Source organism: Amblyomma americanum, chromosome 5 (genome assembly GCF_052857255.1).
Source record: "Amblyomma americanum isolate KBUSLIRL-KWMA chromosome 5, ASM5285725v1, whole genome shotgun sequence".
Taxonomy (NCBI): Eukaryota; Metazoa; Arthropoda; class Arachnida; order Ixodida; family Ixodidae; genus Amblyomma; species Amblyomma americanum.
The window spans coordinates 118,257,730-118,277,190 of NC_135501.1; the positions used below are offsets into that span (position 1 = coordinate 118,257,730).

General features: G+C 49.6%; 1 protein-coding gene across 1 annotated transcript; it reads right to left on the reverse strand.

Moving 5' to 3' along the window:
* Positions 1-17,480: 17,480 nt before the first annotated feature.
* On the reverse strand, positions 17,481-18,999 carry LOC144134968 (uncharacterized). The gene has a single exon (XM_077667756.1). The coding sequence runs from the start codon at positions 18,683-18,685 to the stop codon at positions 17,831-17,833; it is 855 nt and encodes a 284-aa protein (XP_077523882.1). The 5' UTR covers positions 18,686-18,999; the 3' UTR covers positions 17,481-17,830.
* Positions 19,000-19,461: the final 462 nt, after the last annotated feature.

Consider the following 19,461-nt stretch of genomic DNA (forward strand, 5'->3'; position numbering starts at 1 on the left):
GCATTACACAATTCTAACCAGTTCACAACTCCGCTCTGTTTACGCCATTAGTCCGACTTAGCTTTCCGATTTCGCAGCGGATATCGGCCTTCATGAGTCATACTAAGTAAGTCTGTGCCCCTTTGTCTGCTTTGGGACTCGCGAGGGCTCGTGGCAGGAGCCTCTCCTGGCGTTATCTGCGCGGCAACCTCGCGCGCTTCTTCTTCTAGCAATGCATGAAGTAAATCCGGTGGCATTCCGGCCGTCACCTCGGGCGCCTGCCGGACAAATGCAGGAGAGGGCGTTTCTTGCGAACTATCTGCGCGCTCCGCTTCACTTCTGTCCCCATCAAAATCCGCGCTTTCCCTTTCCTCATTTCGTGAATACTGAACCGGTGCCGACTTGAGGCGATTTGCGTGTATCCTTATCAAACGCCGGTTCACGTCTCGGACTCTGAAGTTTACCGGAGAAAGCTTCTCGACAACCTCGCACGGTCCTCTCCACTTCGTCTGGAACTTACGAGCTAGCCCAATCTGCCTTTGGCAGTTTTCAATGTACACGCTGTCCCCCACATCAAACGGCGCGTCTCTAGCACTGCGATCGTGCAACTCCTTCCTGCGCTTCGCCGCTTTCTTTAAGGACTCCTTTGCGATGTCCCTCGCCACTTGCAAGCGCGATTCTAGCTCAACCTTATAGTCGTCCAGTGAAGCGTATGGGACACGACGGGGGCCCTCTGGCACTTCACTAGGCTGGTCCGGGTCTCGGCCGTAGAGAAGAAAGAATGGCGATTCGCCCGTGCTCTCGTGTGCTGCGGAATTGTAGGCAAACATTGCATACGGGAGCCACAAGTCCCAGTCCCGCTGGTCGCGCGAAACAAAATGCGACAGGAACCCGGCCACGGTTTGGTTCAGTCGCTCCACCGCGCCGTTGCAAGCCGGATGGTACGGTGTTGTCTGCTTCTTAGCGATCTTAAGCAGCTCGCAAACTCTCCTCATTAGCTGCGACACGAAGTTCGTTCCCCGATCTGTCAAGAGTTGCCTCGGGGGTCCATGTCGGAGCACGATCTGTTCGACAAATGCTCTTGCAACCGTGTCTGCCTTCTGATCTGGGAGTGCTAGCGCTTCCGCGTATTTTGAAAGGTGATCGACAAATACTAAAATGTACTTGTTTCCGGAAGTGGTCGTGGGCAATGGGCCCATTATGTCCATACCTGTCCGCTCGAAGGGAGCCGAAACCTCAGGGAACGGCTGAATTGGAGCTGGTCTTCGTCCCTTGGGTGTTTTTCTTTCGAGACGGGAATGACACTTCGCACAGTAGTCTCTAACATCCTGTCGCATGCCACTCCAAAAGTACAAACGCTCCACACGCCTGCGTGTCTTCGCTACGCCAAAATGACCGGCGCATGGCGCATCGTGAAACGCGCGAAGAACCCTTTCTGTCCACGACCGAGGTATGACGACTCTCTCCCAAGCGGTTTTCTCTGGTCTCCCTTTCCTGGTTGGCCTCGTGCGCCGACACAGGGTGCCGTCTTTGTCAATGAAATAACCTAGCTGTTCGGGGTGAGACGGTGCGCCCTCTAAGCTTTCGATTATTCGCTTCAGGTCAGGATCTTTGCACTGCTCTGTGCGTAATTCGGCGGGGTCGACTACGGGGACAAACTCATCTATAGCTGCCACGGCAGCTGTGCGGCTGAGTGCATCAGCATTCAGATGCGTCTTTCCTGACTTGTGCTCAACTTCAAAGCAGTATTCCTGCAGGTGTAGATTCCATCTAGCGAGTCGCGAGCTAGGGTCCCTGACACTCATCACCCATTTCAGAGGATGGCAGTCTGTGACTAGCTTGAATTTGCGGCCGTAAAGGTAGCATCTGAAGTGCTTTACTGCCCAGACAACGGCGAGGCACTCCCTTTCCGTAGCTCCGTACTTTTGCTCTGTGGGGCTCAGCTGTCGGCTAGCAAAAGCAACGGGATGTTCTTTGCCCTCGATAACCTGAGATAGCACGGCACCCACTGCGAACTTTGACGCATCTGTGGCCATAACGAAGGGCAAATTAAAATCCGGGTGGCGCAACAGCGGTGCACTCATTAGCTTCCTTTTCAGGGCCCCAAAAGCATTCTCCGCGTTTTCGTCCCAGCGAAAGGCGACATTTTTGGCTGTTAAGGCGGTGAGCGGCTTAGCGAGCTTGGCGAACTCCTCTATGTGCCTTCGGTAGTAACCGATCAGGCCGAGAAACTGCCGGACCTGGCGGACGCTAGTCGGGGATGGAAAATCCGAGACACACCTTAGTTTCTCAGGGTCCGGTCGCACGCCGTCAGCTGAAACAACGTGCCCGAGGTATTTCACCTCGTTTTTGAGGAATTGGCACTTAGAGGGCTTCAGCTTGAGACCCGCTCCTCTTAGTCGCACCAAAACCTGCTCAATATCGCGCAAATGGTTCTCAAAACTGTCAGTGTATATGATAATGTCATCCATATACACGAAGCACAGCCTCCCCAGAAGACCTGCCAGGATAACATCAGCGGTTCTCTGCCAGACAGCAGGGCTGTTGGCCAGACCCATCGGCATTCTTTTCCATTCATAGTGCCCTGAGGGCGTGTTGAATGCCGTTTTCTCGGCATCTGCCGGATCCATTGCTATCTGCCAGAATCCCGCCGCCATGTCCACTACCGTGAAGTACCTGGCAGAGCCCAGCTGAGAAAGCGTCTCCTGTATATTGGGGATGGGGTATGGATCGATGCGAGTTACGGCATTTAGTTTGCGGTAGTCCACTACCAATCGATACGAGCCATCTGGCTTTTCCATCAATAGTGCTGGTGCTCCCCAGGGTGACTTTGAGTGTTCGACAATGCCGCGATCAATCAGGTCCTGCACCTGCCGCTCCATCTCCTCACGTTGGGAGTAAGGAATCTTGTACGCACGCTGGTAAACGGGCGATGAAGTGCCGGTTTCTATCCTGTGCTTTATAACGCCACAGCAGCCCAAATCCAGGTTGGACGCGGCGAATACCTCCGAGTAGTCGTTCAGCAAACCAGCCAGAGCCTCCCTCTCCCTGGATTTTACGTGAGAAAGATCGAACGACACCTTTGGAGCAGCCGAAGGACTAGCATGCTCTACAGTTGCGAGTACCGTATCGGTGGGCTCACGTTGCTCTATCGCAGAGGTGAAGAAAGCCAATGTTTTGTTCTTGGGAAGGCTCAGTGGCTGCTGGCTACAGTTAACCACCCGTAGGGGCACTCTGTGGGCGTCATTAACTGTCACGAGGCACGCGGCTGCCTTCAGGCCATTGCTGAGAGAGTCGACCGGCTCAAGCACTCCCACGGCGCCGCTCTCTACATCTGAAGGCACAAACGCGTACAAAATGTGCTCCGACCAAGGAAGGACGACCGCCTCCTCGACCAGCCGGACGGCAACCCGCGAATATACCTTCTCCAATGATCCCACTGTTTGACGGGTGTCAATATCGGTAATGCGAATCTCAGCCCCTCTCCTGTTCAAAAACGGAACTTTTGAGCCGCCCGCATTAACCTCTTCCTCAGAGAATGAGACTACTACCTTCCCTTTTCTCAAAAAATCCTGCCCTAATATACCTGACACTCCGTTTGGCAGAGACACCGTGTCCGGGCATACGTAGCAGGGGTGCTCCAATGCAATTCCGCCGAGAGAGAAGTGTAACCGGTAGAGTCCACTTATGCCAAGAGGATCCCCCGTTATGCCTACAAATTTGGTTGCCATACCACCAGACGCTTCCAACACCTCGCGGTCCCCCTTCCTTCGAAGCGTGTTAAAACTGCTCTCCTTAAGCAATGTCACCTTTGACCCCGTATCTATCAACAATTCCATACAACAACCATTTAACTTGCAACGCACAACAGGGCATGCCTCGTCGGCCACACAAACTACCACCACCTCATCATCTACTGCTCCCTCCCCACGCTCTTCAGGCTGGGGAGGACTATCTAGTTTTTTGTCTCGGTATCTGGAGCCCCGCTGTAGGCTTGCTTAGGGCGTGTCTCGCCTGCTTCTCTTTGTGGCTCCCCACGGCGCACGTTTTGGCAGAACCTGGCGATGTGTCCGCGACCCTGGCAAGCGAAGCATACGATTTCTTCAAAATCTCGCATACCGCGCCTGTAGCTTTGTGGCGGTCTCCGGTTTCCAGCGAATGGGCGCTGTTGAGCGCGCGCTTCAACCTGGCATTCTACCTGCTGAGATAGCAGCTGTTCTAAGCGATCTAACCGCTCTGTCAAGAGAGCAACCTCAGGGTTGAGCACCGCTCTCTCTATGACGCGTACTCTCGCTGCGGCTGTCGTTAACGCCTCATTTTGTTCCTCATCCAATGCGGCCTCCACGGCTTGGTCGAAATTGCTCGGCTTGCGCGAGAGCACGAACCGGCGCACGGGGTCTTGCAGACCAGCCACGAACAAAGCGGTCATTTCCTCTTTAAGTATATCCTCCGCGTATTTCTTCTTAAGCTGGTCTCCTTCCTCCTCCCTGCTTAACGTATCGCGCGCTAAGCGCTGAAGCCGCGACGCAAATGTTCGCACGTCCTCCCCTACCATCTGTCCGGCGTCACGGAACCTCTGTACCCGCACGTGACGTGGTTCAGTGTCGAAATGCTCAAACGCGAGCTTCTTAAATTCCGCAAATGATTTTGTGGATTTTACTTTTTCGTCTCGCCAGGCAAAATCATGAGCAGCTCCTGCCATCTTACACCTCGCCATTCCCAGCATTTGAGCATCGGACCATCCCCCCATTTTCCCAATCTCTTCTAGCATGGAAAAGAAATCGCAGATTGGAACCACTGTCTATTCTCCCGTAAACGTCGGAATGACGCTTCCTAATGCCAGCATGCTTGCTCCGAGCGACGGCTGTGGAGTGGGAGCTCCCTCAGATACAGTCATTTTTTTTTTCAAGCCCTCCAGTGCCTCAAGCCTCTCAAATGGGGGTAAAAGTCCCACAATCAGTCCCGTGATTCCCTTTTGATTACAATTTTGAAGTCATGAATGTCACCGCATTCAGAGGACATTTGCTCTTGAGACCCCACTTCTGACACCAGTGTGATGACCCCCATAATGCGCAGGTCCACACGGGACGGAGAGGCAAAGAGACACCGTATGGCTCAGTTTAAACAAACAGGTATATTCAATAATTACACATGATTAAGGTTATACATCAGAGGCTGGGGCGTCCGAGCTTACGTGCCGACGACTTCATGGGGGCGATGGAGTGGCTCCGGAGTTGGGCTCGAGCGGTTGCTGGCAGAAGCTGCACTCCGTCGGGCTTCGGCACTGAAGGCCCTCTTGGCGAACGATGTCTTCCTCAGCGTGTATGCAGTAGAATTTCAATAGTCGTCCGTTTCTTCGAGGATGGTTCACAAACCCTTCCTCTAGTGTCGTTCGGCTTGGAAGATGAACAGGAGGCGAGCTTGTAGATGATGACAGCAGAGCATAATTTTACAACATACATATACAGAGAGTTAAACTGGAAAAAAGCAGAACTGAATTTACAAAAGAACAAACTTTGCACTACTTTACTCATCGACCGGGCAGGTTAGTGCCTAAGTAGCATCACATTACATGCTAAGCATGGAGCCCCAGCTCAGACTGGACTGCATCCGTTTACATGTGCTTTTAAGCACTTGATTAACAAAGGACTAAGGGCGGTCATTTCCAGTGGCCCGCCCAAAGCATCAATTCTCCAATCCAAAATAACATGCGAGATGGGGACCACCCCTTGGGTTGGGCTTAGCCTCGAACCCAGAGTCTGTTAACAATACAAACTAAATAAACAACAAAAACGCCACCACTCGCTCTCAAGTGAGAGTATACACAGGCTCTCTCTTCGGAGCTAATTCACTAGCGCCTGTCTTTCCACATTCTTGGCGAGTACTGCCTGTCTGTCTGACAGGTGTCCGTCACGGCCCTTCTGGGAAGCTGTGGGTGCCTTCCCGGCGATAGCCCACGACAAAGGGGGAGGAGGGAAAGAATGTCGTCTTCGCGGTAGCGCATAGCGTCGGCTGTGGTACGGCGCGCTCTGGCCCGGAAATTGGGGAGGATAAAGCCTGTTTCCCCGGGGCGGCGGCGGGTCCGGTTGTTCTGGTCGTCACTCAAAGAGCATGGCTGGGTAATTGATGATGCCGCTGTCACGGGTCTCCGTCTAAGCCGCGCCGTCGAACGTGGATCCTCGTAGCACACACGGAATGTCACACTGTAGATTGAAGATTGAATTGGTGGTCACCATGGGGTTCATTCCATGTTATAAGCTTCTATTAGGCAGTGACTTCTCGAAAGACAAATTGACAAGCATGCACAGACCACATTGGTGCAGCAATGCCAAGGCCTAAAATGTTGATTTTTATGGTTAGATACGTAGCAACCAGGAGGCTCAGACAAAGGAAAACACAGTGAAGACTCCTGTCTGATACGCGCTTAGAATGTGTGTGATTTTGTGTAGTTCTTCTTAGGGTTCCATCGAGTTCAAATCTTGAGAACACGATATATAGTGGCATATCGGATCTCGTTACTGGCCGCGCTCTGGCAGATAGCCACGTAGTCGAATATGTTCGAGCCGACTAGACATCGTTGCTTCCAGAGACTCAAGACTAGACACAGCAGGCGCGGCCGTCAACCCGTACGTCGGCCTCGCCTCGCTCTCGGTGCAGGCCCGAAGTGTTGCATTTTCGCTGGGAGCGAAACACTTGGCACTCGGCTTTCCTCGGAAGGGCAGCTTTCCTCCGGCTATACTTCCTATGGATGCAGGCCGCCCTCTCGAAGAACCACTACGTCGCCGCGTCCAGCGAAACACTGCGAGAGGTTTTTAATGAAATTTTCTTAAGTGCGGAAGTTGAGATCAAAAGAAAAAAGCCGCTAGCAAGGTTTCCGAGAAACCGAAAGCAACATCGCCAACATTGTCTCTAGGTCTCGCCTTGTAGATATCAAGCCAAATGCCATTTGTCGGAATGAGCCTTGAGAAAGTGAGGTAAATGAATGTGTTCTAAAACACAGGGAAAGTTTTGGGCACTGTGCAGGGTAGCCCATATGCACGGGTTGTAACTGATTTCATCGAATAAATGAAGTTCTATGCAGCACTTTAGTAGAACTTCGCAAAGCATTCGCTGCGTAACGACGGACGTTCCGAGTATAGGAATGGTCGCGGTCCTGGAGGTTCAGCGCGGAAATCAGTAATGGCTACCGGAGAGGGGTACTGCAGTGTGTGCGGTTAGCCACACTTTTTGATTTTCAGTGGGTTGCGACTTTTCAGAGATAAGGTAATAGTGGCTTGGGGGCTACATGCTGTGACTTAACTTCCCGAATTAGAGGCTGCCCATAATACGAACCGCGCCCCTAGTATTGCAGCGTTGCTCTCTGCACCTATTGGGCAATTGTCCTTTAAGCCGTAATCTGGCAGCCGCGTGACACTGGTCCCGGGAAACGCCACCGCATCCTTTTAAAAAAAAAGCCCTCGACAATCGGCTCTGAGGCGCGGATGGCACTTTTCCGGTCATCAAGCGTTGAGTTTCGATCGCTTCTGGAAGCACATTCGAGAGAATGTATGCAGGTGTACCACTCTAGCGTAGTCACGACTCTACTGATAAGTCAGCCGCACACGTAGGACGACGAATGTCGTGTTCCAGGATAACTACTTTCACAGTTAATTTATTGCAGCAGGCAGAGCTATGTCCTGTTTCTGCAGACCACCGAGCCGAGCACGGAAAGACAACGAATTACGTTACGGCCGTCAGGCCACAGGCTGATTTAAAAGGCCATTCAGCCTGACATCATTTGGAATGCTCGCGAGGCCATGTGCGAGAGATCAAGAGGGGCGTTCCTATATTTTGTGGTCGGCAGGCTAGCAAGCCGCAGATCGAGGATTGAATTCTTGGTCACGGTGCGGTTCATTGGATGTTATCACTTTCAGTTAGGTAGTGCCTTGCGGAAGCAAAAAGTCGCAAGCATGCACAGACCAGGTTGGTGTAGTAAAGCTACCAGGAGGGTCGGACGAATTGATAGTAAGACTCCTGTCTGATCCGCGCTTGGAATGTTTGTGATTTGGTGTAGTTCTTGTCGGGATGCCACTTAGTTTGAATCTTGAAAAAACCGTCTTGAGAAAATTGTGTCACTGGCCAATCCAAGCCCGTGGGAAGCTCGCCACGGAGAAGAATATGTTCGACCCAGCAGGGCATCGTTCTTTCCCGAGAGTGAGAGTCGTGGCCGTGACGCAACGGGCGCGGCCGTCGACCCGCATGTCGGCGAAGTACGGGTGCCGGATTTTCCCCGGGCTGCTGGGCGCTGCCAGAAGGGTATCGTAGTGCGACCATTGCGCTCGTGTCGCTCTCGGTGCGGGCACGCCGCGTTGCACTTTCGCCGGCAGCGAAACACTAGGCTTTGATCAGAAAGGCAGCTTTCCTGCGAGCACTCCGTCTGGAGGGAGGCCGACCGACCCGTCGAAGAACCACCACGTCTCCGCCGAGTGAAACCTGCACATGCCCGACGTGTCCAGCGAAACAGTGAGGTTCTTATGAAATTTCGATAAGGGTGTTCATTGAATATAAATGATGAAAGGGGGATAGCGGGTTTTCTGAAAAAACTAAAAACCAACGTTGCAGAAAATTCGATGCCCCCTCGCAGCTTAGTCATGCACAACTTAGCAATAATAAGCGAATAGAGCCAAAAGCAGTCGAGGCTCTTTGCTCGAGTGAAGTAAATAATACTTTCTTAACATGCGTGCACGCGGCGTGCGCTCAGTACCTGTTAAATACGAGTTAAATTTAAAGATGAAATAAATTTTAACTGGAACTTTAAATCCGCGGTTCTCCGTAAAAAAATATTTGTTACGCGTTTAAGCATAAAAGAAAGAAGTCGCTGAAGTCTTGCTTGCAATGTATATTTTTTTCCCTTATATATAGTCTAACTAACCCCTCAAGTTCTTAAGCTTCTATGCAGGTGGAAGATCGCGAACAAAAATGGTGTTGTCGGACAAGCTCGATTGTGATGGCTCTGAGGAGGTGCCAGTGAGTTAATTCGTCTTCCCGATTCTTGTTATTTGTGAGCTTCAACAAACTGGAGTACCGAGGTGGCGTGGTCATTGCTGTACGACTGCCCTCCTGGTGCACGGGGGGCTGAAGAAGGTGCTCTTGTAGCAGCGATCGTCTGGTTTGTCGCCCATCCAGTCCACGCAGCTCGACAGGCAGCTGCTTATACTCATGAACCAATTGGGTTCGTGCTTGCACAGGTGCACGCTGTCGGCAGCCGCCCTCACGCATGGCTGGAACGAGGAGCTGTGGATGGCCTTACTTCCCTTCTGCACGCCGCAGTCGGTGCAGTAGTGGCTGTCGCAGTCGTGCAACCGGAGCTGAATACAGAACGGCGAAGCGGCAATGATAGTCAAGATTGCTGGAGTCACTATTGGAAGATCTAAACAATTTAAGCTTTGTTAAGCCAAGAATGGCGCGGCAAAAAAGACGAGGACGAGAGGTACCACAAAAACACACACACAAGCGCCAACTGTCAACTTTTCGTGAATCTGTGCCCTGGTATTACATCATTTTTTTGTTTTATTTATAGGATCAGACCCGCGTTTTAGTCGAGCGCCATAACCACTGTGCCACCGCGGCCAGGATCGAACCCGCGTCTTAGTCGAGTCGCCATGATCAATGAACCGCCGCGGCGGCTTGTCACATTTACCCAATAAGATGGCTGTTGAATTGTACGAAAACTAAAGGCGTAATAAGGGCTGCCGTTCCGGAAGAAAAATATGTGGAATGAGAGCCGGGCGAGCCCAGAGTGTATTAACGATTGATAACTCCTTGTCACTCAAAGCTACCAGGAGCACAAATAAGCCTGGAAGCAGCCCGTGCTGTGAAGGAAGCTCTGTGTATTGCGCCACTGCATGAAACTATGCCGGCATCTAAATAAAATTTCTCTGTGCTCCCCGCCACCTTGTCCGGTCATCATAGAATGTGCACCTGTCGTGCTGGAATGAAGATGGTTCTTCAGCTCATTGCCATGACATGACATGACAAGGACCATTTCTGTCCCTCTACCTCTCTGCCAGTAGGAGCTTCCAAATGAGTACATGCAATTATGTAAAGTAAAAGGTAAATTGCCGAAAAAGAAGCTCTTACCATTCGGTTTTGAAGCAGATTCCACGTGCGGGCTTTTGGTTTGCGCACTTGCCCACGATGCTTTGTTCTCTCTGCGTGCTGTGAGCGCTTTGTTGCAGTGTAGGCTGCCCCATCGCGGACCACGGCCTCGGTCGGTTGCTCCCTGTGTGGTGCCTTCAGCGGTCGCAGCGGGACCGCAACCTTGTTGTCATCCGCGCCAATCTCCATAACCCGCGTCACAGCCGTGCGTGCCGGCTCGAGTCTGGGAGCCGGGAGGTCTACGGTGAGTGCCGGGGCGAGCACGAGGATCATAAGCGCCGCTGCCGGCAGACTGACCGGGGTGGTGCGGAACCAGGACAGTGCCGACGTGCCACAGTCATCTGCTGGAACCTGCTGGAAGACCTCCGCTTCAGAGGAAGGGTCGAAGGCTTCGGGCCACCCGTCGAACGAAGAAGCCTTCCACCAGGGAGTGGGGGAGAAGCCAGGTTCCTGCCCGAACTGATTCCCAAGTGACAGCAACGGCCGTTTGAAGAAGGGGGCCGTGGATGATATCGTCGGCGCGGTGTAGGCTCCGTATTGCGGGCTCCTGCGGCCCCAGATGCTTCCGCTCTTGGTGCAGTAGTGGGCCGGCATGAGCTGGGCGAACTTTCCCGAGGAGCTGGGGGTTGGTTCTTGCGTGCTGCCCACAAAACTAGGTTCTGCGAAGGCCATCCGTCGCTTTCTAGACAGTGAGGAACAGGTCGCTGCTTGAAAGCTTCGGCTTGATTGTGCCATTATGGCGACCCTTCTGGTTCCGAGAAAGCACGCTTCATCATGGTTCTCGAGATCACGAGCTCGGAGATACACTTTTCGCTTTCGATCTTTGATTCGCACGTGACAACGAATAAAAGCTAAACGCTCGCGAACTCTTTTTGAGCAGGAACTTTACATATAAATTAAGTAAATATTAGAAGTCTTTTTTCGAAATGGGCCAAATGCACCTAAACAAGAACTGAAAAAAAACGGAGGGGACGCAGAAGCTTCGCCTTAAGGGTACGTTGCGAAAGCACTATGGGTAAATTGCTTCATATGCAGAACGTCATTCCATAATTTGGATTCATATATACCTTGTAGTCCTCACACCACTCCTGGCGCAGTGGTGCAGCGGTTAAACTACGCGGAACTGCCCGGTAAGGGTCGGTGTTCCCAGCAGTGGGCCTTTTGCGGCCCATTTTGCTATTCCCAAGCGACAAGTCATTAACTGCCACCTGCCTCGGTGGTCGGTTTGCTCACTATCCGGTGGCAGGGGCCGTATTCCGAGTTTGTGCCATCATAAAAAGCGTCATAATCTGCCGCAACGGGCACACCTAATTGGTCAACAAACCGGAAGCGGATGACGGTTCGGTTGCGACTGTGACCGGCGGCAGGATGTCACTGCGTTGCGGTAGCTGCAGCGAAACGTCCAGCGGCGCGTTTGCTCTTTGCCGAGAAAAAGAACGCGACCAATGCGACCGAAGAAATACTCGTTGCGCATCGGATGTTAACGAATAATGTCAAAGCTGATATATTTATCCTACCCAATTGACCTCAACAAATACAAACAATATAGTTCAGGCACTTTTTTCTGCACCGTAAAGGCCGGAGGTGTATTAAAGAAGAAAATATTGTACGCAACTACGGATGGCTTTTCAGTGACAGAAGGCAGCCGCTGCAGCCGTTGGTCGCCGATGGTAAATAAAATGCAGCTAGCTTCTTCGCACAGCACGGCGTTTTATATTTATCTTAAGGAAAATGAAACGGGGAAGAAAACTCTTAGCATGCACTCACTCGCTGTACAATGCGCGTTTTGTGCCGGGCTGAACCAAGACGCCGTGACGACATGCCGTCTGCTGCTTTGCTGAATGTAAATTGGTGCTGTGATCGGACGGTTGTGCAGACGGTAATTTACGATTTTTCATTCATTTTATGTAGGCACTGCAAATAAATAAAAGGGACGAGCTAAAAAAATCTTCTTACTGCGTTTCTCTTGATATATGCGTAAGGAGACTTCGCAGACGAAGTTTTCATGGTTCGCCATGGTACGAAGCGCACACATGCCCATTGACGCCTTAACACTATCTTCCTAGCTAAATCCCGAGCTCAATGATGCAGAGCCGCCCCTCCGCTGCTCAGGAACCGTAAGGGACACCGAGAAACCACCTCTGGCTTGTCAAGCGCTTCGGTGTAGCAGCGTGTCGCTGGCGACTGACCATTCGTGCACGTGTGTGGTTTCACGCTGGAAGACATTACATACGATCATGATGTAGGATGCTTCAACAGCTAACAGGGAGCTCTAGAATAGGAAATGCATGTTTGCACGTAGTACATGGAAGTATTTTGCGGGCAATTCTGCTTTATGTTACATCATTCGACATACCTAGGCGAGATAACTCGGTGATAGTGGCGCTATCCAGTTTGAAAGAAGAGAATTTCTGCAACAAACCGGTGCTCGCGATAGGCCTACGAGCTACTGAATCTTACAAAGAAATATAAAACAGGACGAATTTATCGTCCATACAATTTGTTATAGGCAAGAAAAGACGAAGCGACAGTACCGTACCCAGTTTATAGCCAGTTAACGGGCCGAAAAGCGCCGTTACATCGACGAGTTCACTTCGAAGCAAGAGGCTTCACTTCAGAGCGCGCCGCCATGTTGGCTGTCGAGCATTTGCTGCGTACGCTATGTTTGACGTCACCATTCGCTTTCTTCGACCCTTTTCGCTGCATCAGAACCACCACATTTGCTTCTGGCGTTTTAACCAATCAGGTGTGCCTGTTGCGGCAGATTATGACACTTTTTATTATGGCACATACTGGGAATACGGACCCAGGGTGTGATGATGTGGCAATGTCACGTGATCTAGGCCTAGGCCTCCTTGGATTCTCTGTGTGGACCACCTGCCTGAGCCATGGCCGTGATGTTTCGTTCACAACGCCGATGCCGACACAAGATTTTGCGAAATTTTGCGAGATTTTGCGAAAATGCGAAAGTTCCAGCCGCATTAACTAGAGTTCTGTCCATTATGTTTTATGATATGCTTTACAGATAAGATAGAGCAACTCTACATCGCCGTGGCCACATTGTGTACAGCAATATTTCGAGTTTGTTCTGTATTGGGCGCTCACACAACGGCCACAAAAGTCGTGAAGAAGAGAAATAAAGGCCAAACAACCCGAACGTGGAAAGAAGATAGGTAAGGACGCAGCCCTCCGGGCAGGAGTTGCCAAATATTGATGCGCCTACGATGCTAGACCTGCTGGGGCTTCACTGAGCCTCCCCGTCGATGAGGTGTTAAGTATGGGAACGCCACTGGACTTTCGTCACTGCGACGTTCTACATGCACAACCTGCATGATTCCCTGGAGACGATGGCAAGAGACCTAATATCGGGAGCACCTACTGTGTTATCCGCACTTCGTATCGGGAACAGGGGCAATTTCTGATCACATTAGAGGGGAAAGGTACACTTCCAGATAAATTCTGCTATAACAGCTGCATAGTGCGCCCCAAAACGTACAAACCTAGACCGTTGAATAACTACGTGTGCTTGAGGGAATCGAATATTGTACTCGTCAACAGGACGCAATACATGGAAACTGCAATGCTGGCAGCAGCAATTGCACAGCGGCGCCAGAAAAACCGCGTATTGCAGAACGGCATAAGGATAGTCCAGAAAAACAAACTCCGGCAGGCAGTAAGGTAACAAGGTCAGTGGATGTTCCGAAATGTAAACCTGCCGCTAGCACACAAATATCGACACACACTCCTGCACAACTGACACAACTCATCCAGAGTATTATACGTCATGGATAGAAATAGCCGAAAAAATCAGCAATAAACTACACTGTAGAACTGCCGAGGGTTGTCTAATGACTTTGGCGAAATTAAGACAAAATATTATACGGCAAGCTGAATTCATAGGCGTTCCTGATACAGGAACTTAATCGGTTCCGTCGAATCACAGGATATATAGGATGCCAGTGCCCTACCGTCCCTGGTAAAAGAGCGAGAGCAAAGACGGAAACACCAGGAAAAGCTGCCGTCCATATTAATGCCAACAATCTCCGTATACCACTTGATTTGAGCAGGCGGTGCCGCACTAGCAGGAAGTATTTGCAGTACTCGCACGCCCAAAACACAACGCCCCTGACGCTAGTGTCCGTGTACGCTCGTCTCAGAAACGCAGTAGATAACCTTGGATGGGTAAAACATATTCTTGATTCATACCTCGGAACTCCGATACTAATGTGTGGAAATTTTGGCGCTCTACACATTTTTGTCGATTTTAATTATGATCAAAAAGTGGTGATCCAGCACACTCTGGGTCGCATAAGTCTACACTGTCAAATCACCCTGCAACACGAACACACTCACTAGTTTTGTGTGGTGGAAGGGCCCCGGTGCAGTACATTGGCAAAAGGAATTAGATGCGTGGGGTAGTGACCATGACCATATTAACAGATTGGGATGGCGTACGGCAGCTTATAGAACTCATGCAGTTAGCCCGAATACGCATCAAACCACGTTGACCCGCTTGTGATGAAACTATATATCCGTGATGCTATGGGGGCCATAAATAAAATACTGAATAACAGAAACCTGTATCTAAACAGACTCCTCAGCCGCAATAAAAGCAGTGAAACGAGTTACATAGACACTACGTGTAACTCAAGAGACTCATGCACTCAGTAAAAAAAACAAAGATACTCACCCAGATATATTGGACACAAGACGATGCTGAGAACGCTGAGCAGAGGAAAGTAGACAATCTTACACACCAAGTTCGAAACACTAATCAGTTCAGTTCAGTTCAGTTTATTACCTTAAGGACCCCCGTGGGGGTATTACATAAGGGGTGGATTATACAAAAAAAATAAGTACAATGGTTGCCATGTGGGTTCAACATACAATATGATCTGTTAGTGCTTTGGAAAAGTTGGATGGGCAGGTGATAGCGGCACTGCTGTGGGAAAGGCCGTTCCAATCTAATGCTGCTCGGGGGAAGAAGGAGGCAGCGAACGTGGTCGTATGGGTCCGAGGCCGGGCAACTTGAAGAATGTGACCAGTGCGATGCGATATGCGAGCTGGTGATGTGATATAGCCTGCGTAACCGTGGGTGCTGTAAAAGAACTTATGAAACAGGTTCAGGCTGGCAATGCGGCGACGAATAACAAGGGTTGATAAGGCGGATTCTGCTTTTGAAGACGACACGCTGACTTGGTATGAATAGGTATTGTGGATGAATCTAGTGGCACGGTTCTGGACGGATTCGAGGGCATTTATGAGGTATATTTGATGTGGATTCCATATGGGGGATGCATATTCTAGTTTCGGTCTGATTAGCGATTGGTAAGCCAGGAGTTTAACTTGTTGGGGAGCGTGACGTAAGTGGCGTTTCAAAAAGCCTAGTGTTTTATTCGCGGATGATATTACATTAGAAATATGTGTGCTCCAAGATAAATCTTGAGATAGCGTGACTCCTAAGTACTTAAATGAGTTAACTGCTTCTATTGGGATTTGAGCTATATTGTACGAAAAAATAAATGGTTTAGTGCGACGGGTGAAGGATACAATCTTGCATTTCTGAGGGTAAAGTGTCATCATCCACAGGTCGCTCCATTTCTGAACGTTAGTTAGGTCAGTCTGGAGGGCTTCTTGGTGGGAAGAGTTATTAATAGTACGATAAATGACGCAATCATCTGCGAACATACGAATGTGACATGATACGTGGAGGGGCAAGTCATTAATGTATATTAAGAATAATAACGGTCCGAGCACTGATCCTTGGGGGACGCCTGAGGTTACTGGAATGTAATCAGAAAATTCGTTATTAACTATGACTAATTGGGTTCGATTTGTTAAAAATTCCTTAATCCAGTTTAGAATGCTAGGGTGGATATTTAGGTAAGAGTAGTAATCTCTGGTGTGGTACTTTGTCAAAGGCTTTTGCGTAATCTAAAAAAATAGCATCAATCTGTTGGTTGCAGTCAAGGTTAGCATGTAAGTCATGAACAAATGTAGCCAGTTGTGTCTCACAGGAAAGGTTTTTACGGAAGCCATTTTGTGATGAATGAAAGAAATTGTTGGAATCGAGAAAGTTTATGACTTGAGAATAAATTACATGCTCCATGATTTTACAAGGAATGCTTGTTAGGGAAATGGGTCGATAATTTAAGGGCGAGTTTTTGTTACCGGACTTGAAGATTGGGACGACCTTTCCCACTTTCTAGTCATGCGGTATGTTACCTGAAGAGAGAGACTGAGAGTACAATAGTGATAAGTAGGCCGCGGAAATGTGCTTAGTATTTTTCAGAAATTTCGAGTTAATTTCATCGATCCCGGCTGATGACGTTAGCTTGATGTTTTCGATACGAGATGATATACCATCTGCGAAGAAAGAAACTGGATCCATGGTTGACGCTGTGAAGGAACTTATGAAGGCGTTAGCAGGTAAATCACACTCTTTCGCAAAAACAGTTGAAAAGGCTCTATTGAAAATGTCAGCACCTTCACAATCGCTGATGGTTTGACCCATATCGTTAGTAAGAACAATTGTACGTGTATCCTTTAGGTTTACTACGTGCCAGAATTTTTTAGGGTTGTGTATTAGCATTTTTGGCAAGTCAGAGTGGAAAAAGGTGTGTTTTGCGTTGCGGATAGCAGCAAGGTAATCAGCTTCGGCAGTGTAGTACTTTACCCATGATGCTTGGCTTGGGTTCCGCTTTGCTGCCCGATAGTGACGCTTTTTCTTGTTTTCCAGGCGTTTCAGGGCCGTAGTAAACCACGGTTTTTGCTGGTTAGCACGGAAACTAGCTACCGGAATGTACTTGTTTGTTAGTTCGTGAACTTTGTCCCTGAAAATCGTCCAATTTTCGTTAAGAGACTTTGTGTGGAAATCGGTTTCATAAGTTGTAAAAAAAGCAGTTAGTTCTTCATTTATTGCTTGAAAATCACCTTTTTCATAAAGACGAATTGTTTTCCTGGAAACTTGACGAAGCATGGGTGTAAAACTGAAGGTAGCATGAATGACTTTATGATCACTTATTTCCCTTAGGTATGTAATACTTGTTGCGCTATCAGGGCTGTTGGTTAATATCAGATCTAGAGTGTTGGCGGAATTCTGCGCAATGCGCGTTGGCTCTAATATTAGCTGAGTAAGGTTGAAGTTAAGACAGACATCGACAAAATTTTTTGCTTCTGAAGAATTTGTCATGGAGGTGTAGTTACGCCAGTCAATAGTGGGAAAATTGAAATCACCAAAAAGAACAATATCTGCGTTAGGATACGATGATGTCAGTTCACTCAGCACATTGTTTAGTTTGTAGGAAAAGTCCGGATCATTTTGCGGTGGCCTGTAACAGACTCCTACCACAGTTCGGGGGGCAGCGTGGCAGAGCAGCCATAGCAGTTCTAAGTTAGAATCTACATTGATTAAGGATGCTGAAAACTGCTGATGTACGGCTATGAGCACGCCACCGCCACGGGCTCTTTCCCGGTCTTTACGGTAAACTTTAAAGTTGGGCAGCGCAGCTAAAATTTCGGTATCACTGATATTGCCTGTTAACCACGTTTCTGTAAGAATGAGAAGGGTGCTGTTGGTTGATAAGACAAGACTAGATACGATTTCCCGTTTCGGTAAAAAGCTTCGTATGTTAGTAAATACTGCAGATAAGGTAAGATTAGTTCGGGGGGTGTGCTGTCGGGGAGTTGCTTTAGAGCGAGCAGAGTGTGATTGCTATGGCACTTCTTTTACCGTTTCCGTCAAGTCGTCGAATATATACTGCTTGGGGCCTATGTACAGTGTTTTAAAGCGCAGTGCGTATTTATCAGATGTTTCTTTCGCGAAACGTAGTAAATGTTTGCGTGCCTTACGGACAGAATGTGAAAAGTCTTCTCCTATGCTGTAGTCGGTGTCTTTTAGTTTCCGGGCGTTTTTTAGGATGGATTCTTTTGTCTTATGGAAAGTGAATTTAACGATAATGGGTCGACATCGTTCACTTGAGTGACGGCCAAGACGATGTGCTCTTTCTATTTCTTTTGGGTCTATGGTGATGTCCAAATTTTCACTGCAAAGGCGGGTGACCAGTTCTTCAGACTCAGAGGACGTTTCCTTTGAGCTAGTATCAGGTAAGCCATAAAATAGCAGGTTGTTGCGGCGCGACCGGTTTTCGGCATCGTCTACTCTGGATTCGAGGTTACTGATTTGGCTCGCCGACGTGGCGGCATCAGTCTTAATGGATTCAACTTCTGTTTTAAGTGATGCGAGGTCCTGATAGTGGGTTTCTAATTCGGTAATGCGCTTATTTAATTCGGTGATCGATTTGTCTGTCGCTACTAACCTGCTGCTGAGGTCTTTTACTTCGCTGATTAACGTGCCTTGGCCCGATGTTAGTTTCTGTAGTTCTGCAAGTATGGCGGCAGTGTCAGGACCAGGGTTAGTTTCTATGTCACCGGATTGCATAAGCAACGAACGGACAACAGCAAAGCATTCAACGACAATACAAGTACAACACTGCGGGCTCGGCAGCTGAATTAAGAAGTAGTTGCTCGATTTCTTTGCAAAAAGAGAGTATGATTTTCTAACCTGCATGGCGAAGACAAGAGGGTTACTCGTCCGCGCAGTGGCACAGCTGCCGAGCCCACAAGGCGGCGCGGTCCACGGGCGATCTTTTATAGGTGGCGAAAAACATGATGTCTGCGGCGATTGTATTTCCCACGACGAACGGATGGTCCCAGAGCCAGATGGTGGCGAAATCCAGGTAAACGTGACGTCAGCCGCTGTTACGGAATTGGTATCAGCTTCATGACTGCCGTAGTGATGACGATAACGTGGCCGCACGTCAACGCAGGCAGCAGCCAGAACAGGCAACAGCACATGTGTGAACACAGGAAGGAGCACCTGCATGGCGAAGAAAAGAGGGTTACTCGTCCGCGCAGTGGCACAGCTGCCGAGCCCACAAGGCGCCGCGGTCCATGGGCGATCTTTTATAGGTGGCGAAAAACATGATGTCTGCGGCGATTGTATTTCCCACGACGAACGGATGGTCCCAGAGCCAGGTGGTGGCGAAATCCAGGTAAACGTGACGTCAGCCGCTGTTACGGAATTGGTATCAGCTTCATGACTGCCGTAGTGATGACGATAACGTGGCCGCACGTCAACGCAGGCAGCAGCCAGAACAGGCAACAGCACAAGTGTGAACACAGGAAGGAGCGCCTGCATGGCGAAGACAAGAGGGTTACTCGCCCGCGCAGTGGCACAGCTGCCGAGCCCACCTCTTCCCCCACAAGGCTTCTTTTTGTTTCCGCCTTTTCAGTGGACTTTAACGACTTGTTCTATACTCGTTGCCCCATAAAGGCTTGCTGTCC

Bases quoted from the DNA above. Each gene is read 5' to 3' on its own strand.
- LOC144134968 (XM_077667756.1), bottom strand. From the start codon at position 18,685: ATGCAGGTTAGAAAATCATACTCTCTTTTTGCAAAGAAATCGAGCAAC.